We start from the raw sequence: 13,893 nt of genomic DNA, 5'->3' as shown, positions 1-13,893 counted from the left end.
AGAATTGTGTATAATGATAATTGTGACCGACTAATAGCATCGATTGTGTGACAATAATCGATTGTCAATATTAGTTCTGAATTGGAATTAACAACTTCCTCGACCGTTTAAAAATAACTCGTTCTAATTTTTAAATCACGATTTAAAACTGTATGCAAACTACAAATTTACTTATTTTTTTGTTCAACTATCCTGAATTTTTATAAGTTTGGTGCCGCTGAGCACTGATTGCTATTTAATAGTAATAGGTGGTAATCCACCGATACCTAATGATGCATTTACCTCATAAGACATCTTAGTTTTTAGAACACTTCAAAAATGTATAAGTTATTTGAGAGTCAATATTAATGCGGATTGCGGAGTAATACCTACCTACATCAATTATTAAGTTCATAAAAAAAAGTTAAGGGAGTTACAAATTACAACACTATAACCAACATAGATTTAATCAAATTTCAAACAAAGTATTATTATTAGATACATTTCAAATTGCGAACTTTCCCGTTTGATATTGGCCAATCACGGCAACCAGTAATGACTTCAGTTTAAAAATTATAATATACTCTGCAGTCTGCATAGAGACTCAGGGGTGTGCTTAGAATTTTTTCGGTGGTGAGGGGGGTAACACCCAACCAGTCCCCCCCCTAGGCACGCCCCTGTAGAGATTATATATTATAGGTAGATTCTAATGTTATATTGTCACTATACTCAGTATATAGTGTAGTTATTGTAAAACAAGACACTCTGAAGCTAGTAGACAGTACGTCAGTAAAACAGTAGTAATTATTTACAATATAGCATATATATAGAATACTACAACTTATTACTGAAGTCTGAAAGGATACATAAGTACCTTCTAAACTACTATCGACTAGGTACCTACCTATCGAGTAATTTTTTAATCACTCGTATTCGATAGTGCACAAAGTATCGATAAAATCAGACAAATTAAACATCGATAGACAATCGATAAAATGTGTAGACATAATATGGTTTTAAGTCAGGTACTCGTACATTAAAATTTAAAACAATTTATAAAATTAAGTAGATTTTAATTACACTCGAGTTTTGCCTTATATACGTTCACACTGCAGAAGCGTGGCTATCCTTTGATGTAGACTGACACTAGAGTCTAGTGACTAGACCGATCGGGAATTTTCGTACTTAAACCATAACCCCCACTATATATCGAGAACTGACGAGGAACGTTCTTTTAATCTTCAACGTTTTTCACAAAGTGAAAATAATTTTTCCCGACGTTTAAAGTAAAAAAACAAAATAAAATAAAAAATTTCAAATGTTTTGAGTATAGGTAGCCCAAAAAGCATCAAGAAATTGTGTTGAAATGTGAAGTTTCTACGGTTTTTTATTTTTGAGTTACACCAATGAAACAATAACGATTTTGTCAAAAACTGGTTTCCAACTGGACCCAATTTGCTAACAGAAACCACCCTTGAAGTTTAAAATCGAAGCATTTTTCTACTTTTCATGTTTATTTTAAGCACACGTATCATTTTTAAATTATATTATTTATTAAGCTCTGTGAAACATGATTATGAATATTTATAACAAATAATATACCCAGGGATATATTGGGGGGGGGGGTGGGGTATGGTTGCCCCGGGTGGTTGGTTATGATCAAATATTCAAATCTCAAGTTTTTAAGCTAGGTATATTATATTTTTATTCGGTATAATGAGTTTTTTTTTGTTACCCCAAGGTGGCAAATTATTTTAAATATAGCCCTAAGGCCTAAATATACCTATACCTACCTATCACTATATAATATTAGTAGGTTTTATTGTCATTCGCAACAAGTCCAATTTAATAAGCATAGTTTACCTGAACGAAATAGATGGAGCCGATGCGGGTTGGCCAATAAAATATTCAGCTTAGCCTCGAAAAGAATAGATTTATTTATAGATCTTGATATTTACCATAGACCTTATATTTAATACTTAAAACTAGAAAGCCTAGCCATCTAGATTATCTAGGGCCTAGGCTATCCACTTAAAACCCTATACTCTAGAGCAGAGGTTCTCAAACTATGGTACGCGGATGACTACATGTCGGTACTCAAAAGGCCACAAAGTGATAGAACGGAGAGTAAATAAATGAATATTTTAAATTGGGTTTTAACATGGTCACATGGAAATAGACATAGTAGTACGCGACAGATTAATAATACACATGAGTAGTACGCGAAAAAAAAGTTTGAGAACCGCTGCTCTAGAGCACAGCGACAGCCTATAGATATTTAGGTATGTTTCATGAACGACAGATCTATAAAGACCTCATTGTAGTATGCCTGTAGCCTGTGGTACGTTTACTACACAGATAATAGAGCCGTTGTTATCATATCAAACTACACAAGTTATCACTTATCTACATTTTGAAAATTGTCCCATTCAATTTTCCCGTCTCGGCTAGTCGGCTTAATATTCTAATTCCAACATCTAACGACATCTATACTCCGTGATCTTATATTTTATAACGCTTGTCGTTTTTCAATTGAAACATAAATATTACAGTTCAATATTCATTAAAAAAGTCGAAGAAAAAAAATTGTTACCTATCAATGCATTTTATTCATATAAAAACATAAGGTACACATTTTCATACCAATAAGAATTTCGTAAAAATTGAGATTTAGGAGGTAGGTACCTGAAATGTATACAATATTTTATTGTTTATTGTTGAACTCATAAAGTCATATCCTAATAGTAGACTAAATTTCAAATTGTATAATATTACTTGTAACTACCTAGGTACTTTGTTTTATGTACAATATTTAAACTGGTGAGTACAGACTATAGACCCATTGATGGATACTCAAGAAAACATTTTGGAAATCAATCAACCTATCCATTTTAAGGATTTACAACTCATTTGTTCGTGCTCTGATGATTTCCTCGTGAATGACAAAGAATTTCAACAATGTTTAAAAGGATGCAAATGGTGAAACAATTAATTGTTAATAGTTTTGTTAATAATACACATTTCTTAATGTAGTTTATTATTACAAAAGGTCTGCTGATGGTCTGAGTATTTTAACAAATAGTGAAGACAGAAGACTTCGAATTTTCAATATTGAAACAGACGAAACAGATCAATGTAAAAAACAACTTCGTAAAGTCAATGTGATAAAAGAAGGTGGTACTATATACGATTATGTATGGTACCCGAATACTGTGCAAAATAGTGATAGCGTTAAGTTGTTAGTAAATGTATATAAACTAAAATATTAAATCAATTAATATAAAATATATAATCAGTGTCAACTAATATCATATTTTCAGAATTTTGAGTACTAGCAGTCGATCACCTATTCACCTTTGGAATGCTGTTGATGGACAATTAGAAGCAACATATAGAGTATATGATCAGTATGTTCATTTGTTTCTTTACATTAATAAATTTTAATTACCTACATTTAACATATAACAAGATTTACATGTTACATGAAGATAATTTTTTACTTAACCTAAGTGCTGTTACTTACAAAAGCTGATAAGACTTATTATTTGATGAATTTCAAACTTATAAGTCATCATATTGCCATTGTAATGCCCCTTGTTGTATAAAAATATTAATTTGGACAAATTTTATTTTAATCTTAATATGTATTTTCTAATAGTGTTGATGAAGTTGCACATGTTAACTCATTATGCTTTAACTGGTCTGGAGAAGAAATTTACTGTGGTAGTTATGGTAAATTAAATATCTTTCGTACTGACCGTCCGGGACGTGAATTTATTGAAATATCTACTAAAGCAGATTTGCATAGATCAATCATATCGACCATAGCTATGAATCCAGTAGACAGGAGTATTTTTGCTGTGGGTACATATAGTAAAGATATTGGTGAGTTCTTCTTTAAAATTATTATTACTGTAATATTGTGTATTTAACCAAAGATTTTGCCTAGGGATATACGGTGGTAATCAACTTATGTACATCTTAAGGGGACATAAGTCAGGAATTACCCAATTACAATTTTCACCTGATGGGTTGAAATTATATTCGGGGAGCAGAAAAGGTGATAATGATATTGTGTGTTGGGATTTAAGGAATGTTGGTCAAACTCTATATTCTGCTGAAAGAACAGTGACTACTAATCAAAGAATTTGTTTTGACATTTCATCGGATGGACAATATTTAGTTTCAGGTAGAACCATCTAATTTAAAAATAACTATTCATAAAGAAGGTGATTTGCCTTTGCATAAATAAACTTTCAAAATGTCAATAACTGTTACCTGTGTATGTTAATTTATATATATATAAATTACTTGTAAGCCTTAACAGTTATAAAATATCATTAATATCACTAATATTAATATCTTTAGGTAATTGTACGGGTGAAATTAGTACTTGGAAATTAGACCAGAATATTGAAAAGTTTGATGGCGTAGAAAGTGTTCTTTCTTTAAATTCTAAAATTTCTGTTCATAATGATTGTGTCAATGGTGTCAGGTTAGTAATAATAGATACTTAATGAAAATATAATATAATACAGTCTCTGGTAATAAGTACTAATAACTAATGATAAATTATAATAGAAAACTATTACATTTTTTTTTTATGTAAGACACTCATTTCATTTTTTTTTTCAAATTTTGTTGATAAATGTTTTATTTAGGAAAAAAAAGACCTTATTATATGTTGTTATTAATTAGTAACATTAACTATTTTCAGTCTGCATCCAACCCTTCCTTTATTAGCAACAACATCTGGACAAAGGCACAATGAAGAAAATGATGAAGATGAACAAATATTAAAAAACACTGATGTTAGTTTAAAACTTTGGGAGATAATTTAAACTACAAATTAAAAATTAATAACTTTTATTGTTTTTTTTTTTTTTTTTAACAATACAAATGATACATCAATATACAATTAATAACTAATACATACATTGTTAGTTATTGTATAACATTGAAATAATTAGTATTTATTAGTGTTGTAACAAAAAGCAAAGATAAAACAATAACATTAATGTACTGGTATGAGTTTGAAATTGCACTGGATGGTGCTATGGTAGTTGGACTGGTTGGATTGAACCATTCGTGCATAAGTGGATGGCACCTCTCAAAATAAGCTGAATTGAGTTCCACTTCTTTGTATGAATCATCAAATGATTCTTTCAGTGTTGGTGATAAATAAGTAAAACTTCTGATTGCATTTATCTAGAAAAATAATTATAAAAATAGCATCAATTAAAACATGTGCTGTCTTATGAAACATACAATTTTATCATTAAGGCAACATTTTTGTTGCCATATTTTAATAATATGCCTAATATACCTCATTAATTTCTTTTGTCGTTGCAACACTTGAAGCCAAATATGAATACATAAGCATAATCATTTCTTCACCTTCCCACATATTACTCAGAGATTCATTGATTTTGTTTTGTAAAAAGTCTGTTGTTACATTAATACCAACTGGGGTAGATGTCATTGATTTAAACATAGTTTTATAGTCTTGTGGGCGTATTGGACAATCAGCATCGAGTAAAAGGTTTAAATACCTAAAATACAATGGATATTATTTTTGATACTAGAATTTAGTTATTTCATGTTTATATTTTATCAATATTTAATATTTACTTGGACAATATTGTTTTATTTGTGCTACAAGCCAATGCTAATTGTGATGCTTGTCTTTCTGAGGTTGATGATGTTTTTTTAAATAACTCAAAAACTTTATTCCATGTTTCAGCAGTTCCATTTTTAACACCACTACATAGAGCTGCTTCCTTTACATCTGGCGGTATTCTATTGAGAGTAAACAAAATAATTCATTTTGAACAAATTATGATTGTACTTATTAATCAATTTATAGATTACTCTGTTCCATTTTTTTCCCACTCGTCAAAATAGTTTAAAGACGATTTCACACATGATTCAACATCTAATTTGCATGCCCAATTAGAGAATGCTTGCATACTAGTCTTCGTCAAGTGTTTACCGTCATTTTTCTCGTATTTTTCACTGACTTTTTTATATGCTATTTCCGCATATGTTTTTGCAAAATCCTAAGGTTTATAACATTTTTTATTATATTTAATATGTTAGAAAAATATGATTTAAAAAAACTAAAAAGTTATATTACTTGTACTTGAGCCCCTGTATGTGGACAACGTCTTAATCTTTCTACAATGTATGACATGCTGTTTAACACTGAGTACCATGGAATAAAATCATCTTCTTTCTGTAAATAAGTGACTAAAGTAAACGGTATAGAGTGGGGTAATTCGCCTGCTCTTGCTAAGTTGAACGAATCGTCAATCAGTTGAGCTCTATTAAGGACGTGTATTGTTTTGTGGTTGGACTTCAGTTCGGCAATTAGTCGATTCCAGTTTTTTAAATCATAATTAACTCTATAAAAACCTTTAAGAAAATACAATCATTTATCAATTTTATAAAAATGATCTGCAAAATAGATGCAGTAGATATTAAATAAAATTTCACCTGTTGATTGAAGATTAAATATTACCCATCCTTCATCAACCAAAAGTGGTATACTAAGTTCAGTTTGTGTATTATTCATCCACACAGTTGGTTGAAGATTATTAAATTGTTTGTGTAATTGGGTAGTATATGTGAGACCAATATGCCACAAAGTGGTAGGATTTAATTTAGGTACATCCACTTGGTATTGTTTCTGTAGAAATAATTATTTTAATGCCATTTAAATGATTAATTAGGTTTAGAGGGTTGACTATTGGTACTTAGGTAGGTATATACATCAAACATTATGATAGGTATGGTCAGACACCATGGCAGGGGAAGTTCATTTATTCAACACTTATTCATATATTTACATATTTTCCTAGTTATTCTTGTTCTACCTACCTACTAAGTAAAAATTACAATTTACAAGGTTAATGAAAAAATCAAAAATTGTTTGGTAATGAAATGGGTATACATTTGCATATTTGAGCCTAAATATTTTGAAAATGTGTATAGAAAATGATAATTTAAAATGCACTTACATAATATTACCTATATATAGTAGGTACCTATATACACCTATGTCCTATATATTGTATAGGTATGGTAGAGTACTAGAGTGCCACATAAATATTGTATCTACCAATTAATTTGTATAGGTATCTATTATCATTATACTACATTAAATGATTTATGTCTACATACTACAATAATATTGATATTACATTTATTGAAAAAGCAAGTATCCGCCGGGGCAACCCGTGCATACACTGTTGGTCAGTTCTTCCACTAGTTACCTACTCCTGTATCCTATATTATGAATATTATTGAATAATTTTAATAATTATATAGATACAACATACTTGGGATACAGCGATATAGTTGGGACTCTGTGTATCAATTTTTATTACAGGATATCCTGGTTGATCAGTCCACGACCTCATAAGCTCTTCGACAGTAATTGTATTTCCTAATATTCCTGATTTATAATTTGCGTCAAATATTACACTGTCAAATGAATTCCATAAATTTTTTGGTTCTGCAGCTTTATACCTAAAAGTAAACAACAACAGTCCATTAATTTGTAAAGAAAAAATAGTTATCAAGTTAATATAATTGTCTTACATTGGGTAACAAATCTGAAATCATCATAGGTTAAGCAGGTATAATCTATCTAACTTAAAATGATAATTATAATATACTAAAATATTACTAGGATAGTTTGGTGGACAAGTTGGTCTAGACAAACGTAGGTACATATAGGCGGAAAAAATGTTAGAAATTTGAAGGGGTAGCTCTGTCTCTATAACTGGATACACTTATAATCCTTTTACATTACCTATGACAAAACCCCTACGAAAGTACAAAAATTGTTTTAATTTATTTTAGGGGGGGCTATAGTAATTCTAGGGAGGCTAAGCCCCCCAGCCCCCTCCTATTTGCGCCTATGCAGACATATAATAAATGTTATAATAATATAGGTATCATGGAACCTTTACGCCTTTATTAAGTACCTACGACCTACCTATATTTAGGTACGTGTATTATCTATACTTATATTATGTCTCAAGATATTACATGTAAAATTTTTAAATTTAAGATAAGAGCTCTATAGTCTACATACTTACCTACCTACCTAGTACCTATAACCTTCAATATTTCAATATATAGGCAAGTACTATTATAAAATAACAGTTAGGTAGATACAGCTCAAGAGATTAGGTTTATAGGTGTGTCTGTGTCAACATTTTAATACATTTTGATCCTATTATTATTATATACATACCTACGATTTCATACCTATTCGAGCACTCATTGATATTTAAAATTATGATAAACCTAATGAATTACTATAGTTGAGATTCTACAAACGTGTCTAAGATTTTTAGCTTTCACTCTAATGAATATTTATTATGGACAAGTAATAACCAATTGCAATTATATATCTCACTATCCTAGGTTTTTAAAACTTACTTATAAGTATTCAAATATGATGTTAAAGATGTTCTAAATATATCATCATTCAATGCATGGTTTAACATTCTTAGCACTGAAGCTCCTTTGTTGTAAGTAATTGTATCAAAAATATCTTCGATTTCTGTTGGACTATTGACATTAGCTGTGATTGGATGACGTGGTCTATGATCGTAGGCTAATGCTTCTTGATGTTGTTCAATGACAAATAGATCTCCAATACGCCAGTCAGGTTCTGCCTGTAGAAACCATTGAACAATTATTCTTCTATTAATATTGATTCATAAACGAAAAAAATCAATTGCATTATTATTATCTAACCGCATGAACTGCAAAATATTCGAATAATGTGGCAAAAGCCTCATTTAACCAAACATAATTCCACGAAGAACATGTTACGAGATCACCAAACCACTGATGTGACAATTCATGTTGAACAGTTGTAACTACAGTTTCTTTGTCTTTTTCAGTAGATTTGTTTGTCACTAGTAAATATTTTTCTCTGAAACATTAAAATATTTAATAATTAATTAATAACTAACAAGATGAAGTCTGAAAGAACCTGAAAGTATTAAACTATACGTAGGTATGAATGGAGTTCCTATTATAGTTTTAAAAACTATAACCAATTACCACCATAGGCGAAAATCGGGGGAGGAGGGCTAAGCCCTCCGAAAGTCCATCAAGCCTTCTTAAAAAGTAGAACAGTTATGGTGAAGAGGCAAAGTTCTTTTGAAAAATAGTAGCCCCCTATCCGGCCTATCCCCCAATTTTGTCAATGGATTTCCGACCATGATTATAGCTATACATAAATTAAGTACCTGCCTACCTATTTCAGACTAAGAATAAAATTAATTTAATAGGTAATAAATGTATTAATTAAATTGAAAACCCAAATGATAAACATAGTATAAGTAATATGAAAAAAAAACTATTATAATTTATAACATGTGGAGTACCCTTGCTACTTTGGTATTAAACAATGAGTTATGATCATTTTAAAATAACTAGCTTTTTTCAATTAAAATATTGTAAATAAAAAAGAACCAACAAGATAACATAGATAATATTCCTACCTTTAAGTAGATACCTGCAAGTCAATCTATACTAATAGGTATTTATGCTAACATAAAAAAGTTGGACCTGCTAACCGTACATGTTGGTATATTTTGCGTTAGCGGTTAGTGCCTAAGTCGGAGACAACACATACGGGTACGAGTGTACAACGCCATCTTAAAGTATAATATAGGTACCATATAATGGGCGCATGTAAATTCCGCCCAAAATGAACTACAGGTAAAATAAGGTACATGTAAATTCCGCCCGAAAAAAATACAGGTAAAGAAACATACATGTAAATTCCACCCAAAAAAATGTATTACTATAATAAACAAATTTCTGAATGTGCCTTATTATTTATATTAATCATATTATTACTGACATAACATAGTTTAAACATTATAATTTAGAAGTGGGTATTTAAATAAATATATATTTCACATATTAAGTCAATAATTACAACATTAATCATGTATAATCGTAAGAATAGTAATAATTATAAAAGTAAATATAACAATCATAATATTATAGTAAAATTAAATCATAATCAATAATTAGCACAATATATATAAAATTGTTAAAAATTGTTAAAATAGTAATAATTATAATAATAAATACGAGTCAAAATATCACTTCTATACTATTTATTTTTTGTTCATGTTCAAACTTTTTGTGACTTCCCAATACTATAAGTTATTACTTATAACACGCGCCGCGTCGCGAAAAGTACGGTCGCGTCGTCGTACAGTCACGGAACGTTTAGTTAAAAAATATTTATTTTTCCGGGCGGAACTATTTTTGTACCTGTATATTTTTTTGGACGGAATTTACATGTACCTTTTTTATTTGGTATTTTTCCGGGCGGAATTTACCATAGACCTTGTTTTTACCTGTTCATTTCGGGCGGAATTTACAATCTCCCCATATAATTGACAACGATTTGAGGGGCTAAATTACTAACCCCATTACTTTCCTTGTCATCGCCTTGATTGCGCCTAATGATGTACATAGGTATAAAACAAAAAGTAAGAACACAATTTATTTTTTAGTTTAAGGCTTCAACTGCATGGTTATTAACCAATTTTTGCTGTAGGGGGTGGAGACACAATTGGTTTGGAACACGTGTATATGAGATGATGATTCGTCACTAAAAACCCGGTGTAACAGGCGAATCATACCCCCGGAGGTATGATTTTCCTAGGTTAATAGTGCCCCTGATACAAATAGCCTAGGATATTAATACCCCCTTATAATTATATAAGTGGGTAGTCACTCATCCAGGAACTATAGCGACGCCGCAGATATTGTGGCCAACCACTGAGCCACACCAGCCCCCCTCCCTCACAAGGACACAATTGTATAATAATTAGGTATTAATGATTCAAAAATAACTTTAGAAATATCATGAATTATGACATAACTTTTATGAAAAATATTTAGATTTTTTTACCTGTATGTATTCAATCCCCAATTTTCCATCGCACCAAACGAAAAGTCTGGAACTGCTAAAAGGTCTATTTTCGAATATGCATATGGTATGTTTGTATAAATTTCCATCAGATTCAATAATTTATCTGCCCTGTCTTCGATATATGTTACTTGATTAATATAGTCTGCATGCGTGTAAATGTAAACTCTTTGATCTTTTGTTGTATTTACAAAGTCCGAAACCGAAAATGCAACTAAGTACGTAGAGATCGGTTTTGTAGTTTGATACTGATCACATACATACTTATTTCCTGACTGAAGTCTGCGAAATATTAACTTTATTTAAAAATAATATACAATATTGAGACAATTTTTCAAATGTTTGTTTGTCAGACATCTTTATTATTATTATTTTTTATAAACTTACGCTTTGATCGTTTGTTCTGCTATTGGCATGTTTGATAAAGAAATTTGTGTTTCTAATCTTGTGACAAGAATTGTAAAGGGTGTTTTAAATGCAGGTTCATCGTAACACGGGAATGCTCTTCTAGCATATGTAGGTTCAAATTGAGTAACAGCTAACCATCTAAAATAAATACCAAATACAAATATCAAACAAAGTTGATAATTACATATAGGTAGTTGATAGTTGGTAGTTTGGTACACATATTACATAATATTATGTACCTTGTATTTCCGTAAAATATAAAAGTTTTAACATAAGACTATGCCTATAACATTTACATTTCTGTAAATGATAAATTTGTTATTTGATATTTCTAATAAGATATAGGAAACATGTTAGAAATAATAAAAGGCAGTAGGTATACGGTATTATTATATTATTAGGCACTTATTTATTATTAGTGGTTAATTAAGTAAATACCAGGAATTAAAAGCCACCATCTTACTCATCTCAATGTGAGACAGTTTATGATGGATTATTGTTTATTTGCGTGAATTGTATGATTTGTATGTATAATAATACATTTGAATAAAACGATGAATCTTCACATTAAAATTATAAAACTATTCTGAGCAGAGCTCGATTCTAAGAAATTGTTTTATAAATTAAATTTCTTCATAAAGACGATGATAAATGCAAATTCGAACCGGTAATAGCAACTTGAAAACATACACTCAAGATTCAAATCAATAACTTTGAACTTGGCACCAGTATTTCAACAGCTAACAGGTAGGCAGTAAAAATTAGACGTCTAAAAAGTGCCAACATTTTAATTTTAGGAATACATATTATAACCTAGGTCCAAAATGTTTTTAGTTAGTGCTAGTGGAGTTGTGGAGTATTGGTCTTGCAATGTAAAAATAATTGTTTGTAATCGTCCTTGTCGTTACAATATTGCTTTAGGAAAAACTATAAATTACTTTAACTCAAAAGTAACTTTGAAGTAGATAAGTAAAATACAAATATTAATATTTAGTTCAAGAAATGCAGGACATTATGAACAGTAAATTTATAGTGCATATAGTAAAAAAATTTAAAGAAGAATAATTATTTGTGTAGTTTTGACATCCCAAGAAATTTACCACTGGAATGTCTGGAATAATGTATTACATATATTTTATTTTCAATACATAAAATACAAATAATATATATGTTCTAGGAAATTACGAATTTACCTATATCTGAAATAAAACTCACTTTGTATTACTTTTTTCGTCCTTGTACCAGCTTCTATAGAAACCAGTCATATCGTTCCGTAAATCTCCAGAGTAAGCGATTTTAACTTCATATACTCGATCGGCAATAAGTCCAGGTGTCTTAAGTTGAATAATGAGTTGTTCATTTTTATCCACGATGTAGTTTCCGGTCACTTCAACTGTAGTTGATGAATTAGTATCCTTTACATCGATTTGATTTATTTTTAAATCATCTACATTCAAAGTCAACTCTTCTGTTGATGATTTTACCCGAATCGTTACGATCACGGTACCGGTGAATGAGAATTTGTTATTTTCTGGCTCAATAAAAGTCTGTATATCTAAAGTATAGGATATCGGTTCAGTATTATTAGGCAAACGGAACACATCCATTTTCCCTCTTACGGCGGTTGCATCCTGCGCGAAAACGCAGGAGCAAGACACAATTAGTAACAATAATTTTAACATGGTAACTTAAGCAGTGCAAATTATAAACTAAAAACTAATATAACTCCATAAACTATTCGTATTTGATCATACGAACAAAAAATATTTTATCATGATAAAACATAATATAATGATATAATGACTATACCCACTAATGAGTCTTGACTCAAGTGTCAGATAAATACCCTATTACATACCAACTTTATATTTACATTGTTTATCTTTTTAATATGTTTAATTTATTTTAATAAGTATTTTAAGATAGTGAGTTAACAAGTCTAATGAAATAAAAATTGTCGTTGTATATTATTATCTTATGTACTACTATTATGTAAAATAATAACTTTATATACTCCAATATACGTATACCTAGTCCTAATATATATAACCAGATTAGGGTTATAGATAGGTACTTATCCATCATTGATAGAAATCGAGGGTTCACCCCCTTTAAATGCACAAAAAAACATTGAAATTTAAATATTATAAATATTTTTCAAGGATAAAAGTACGTTTCACAATATTATTTTCTTTGTAAAATTGGTAAATATTTTGACTGAAGAGATATCTTTAGCACATATTTTTTACTTCAACCCTGCAATTTCTGTTTATAAAAACCATATAAATGAGAAATTCTATATTATACAAAGCTAAAATTATTTTATTTGTGTGAATACTATTATTAATTGTCTTAAACCCTACCCCTTCCAACGGTATTGTTTTAAGCTTTGTATAGATACCCTTGTGAGTTATGAGTGTTCTAGAAGCAACTAATAAGTCAATTTATTTCATATTTCTTAATGCAATACGTAATTACTATTCTTTGTAATACCTACTTATAATTAAATTGATTGTGCTAATAATGTT

At 29.8% G+C, this 13,893-nt stretch overlaps 2 protein-coding genes across 4 annotated transcripts; one reads left to right on the top strand and one right to left on the bottom strand.

The window, feature by feature from the left end:
* The first annotated feature begins 2,311 nt into the window (after positions 1–2,311).
* Positions 2,312–4,848, top strand: LOC111034208 (telomerase Cajal body protein 1). 3 transcript variants are annotated; one of them, XM_022315306.1, is made up of 8 exons: positions 2,312–2,656; positions 2,810–2,958; positions 3,029–3,217; positions 3,300–3,386; positions 3,638–3,864; positions 3,929–4,168; positions 4,348–4,474; positions 4,697–4,848. In XM_022315306.1, the coding sequence occupies exons 2-8, from the start codon at positions 2,825–2,827 to the stop codon at positions 4,818–4,820; spliced, it is 1,128 nt and encodes a 375-aa protein (XP_022170998.1). In that variant the 5' UTR covers positions 2,312–2,656; positions 2,810–2,824; the 3' UTR covers positions 4,821–4,848. The 3 variants fall into 3 exon arrangements, with proteins under 3 accessions (XP_022170998.1, XP_022170999.1, XP_022170997.1); XM_022315307.1 differs by having other exon boundaries at positions 2,313–2,606; positions 2,769–2,958; XM_022315305.1 differs by having other exon boundaries at positions 2,313–2,656; positions 2,769–2,958.
* LOC111034204 (aminopeptidase N-like) lies at positions 4,829–13,183 on the bottom strand. The gene is made up of 12 exons (XM_022315299.1): positions 12,581–13,183; positions 11,345–11,503; positions 10,940–11,239; positions 8,752–8,932; positions 8,431–8,669; positions 7,320–7,509; positions 6,475–6,667; positions 6,116–6,393; positions 5,851–6,038; positions 5,611–5,778; positions 5,306–5,531; positions 4,829–5,187 (listed from the first exon to the last, which is right to left on the bottom strand). The coding sequence occupies exons 1-12, from the start codon at positions 13,045–13,047 to the stop codon at positions 4,924–4,926; spliced, it is 2,853 nt and encodes a 950-aa protein (XP_022170991.1). The 5' UTR covers positions 13,048–13,183; the 3' UTR covers positions 4,829–4,923.
* Between the last annotated feature and the right edge of the window lie 710 nt (positions 13,184–13,893).

Source organism: Myzus persicae, unplaced genomic scaffold, assembly GCF_001856785.1.
Source record: "Myzus persicae strain clone G006 unplaced genomic scaffold, MPER_G0061.0, whole genome shotgun sequence".
NCBI lineage: Eukaryota > Metazoa > Arthropoda > Insecta > Hemiptera > Aphididae > Myzus > Myzus persicae.
This window is presented reverse-complemented; position numbering and strand designations above follow the sequence as displayed.

What these genes read in the sequence shown, in the direction of transcription:
- LOC111034208 (XM_022315306.1), top strand. Translation starts at nt 2,825, where the DNA reads ATGGATACTCAAGAAAACATTTTGGAAATCAATCAACCTATCCATTTT. An exon ending in TACATATAGTAAAGATATTG is followed by an intron (nt 3,865 to 3,928) that starts GTGAGTTCTTCT and finishes GATTTTGCCTAG; the next exon opens with GGATATACGGTGGTAATCAA. An exon ending in GATTGTGTCAATGGTGTCAG is followed by an intron (nt 4,475 to 4,696) that starts GTTAGTAATAAT and finishes AACTATTTTCAG; the next exon opens with TCTGCATCCAACCCTTCCTT.
- LOC111034204 (XM_022315299.1), bottom strand. Translation starts at nt 13,047, where the DNA reads ATGTTAAAATTATTGTTACTAATTGTGTCTTGCTCCTGCGTTTTCGCG. An exon ending in GCAGAACAAACGATCAAAGC is followed by an intron (nt 11,240 to 11,344) that starts GTAAGTTTATAA and finishes AATATTTCGCAG; the next exon opens with ACTTCAGTCAGGAAATAAGT. An exon ending in ACTATATCGCTGTATCCCAA is followed by an intron (nt 6,668 to 7,319) that starts GTATGTTGTATC and finishes TTATTTCTACAG; the next exon opens with AAACAATACCAAGTGGATGT.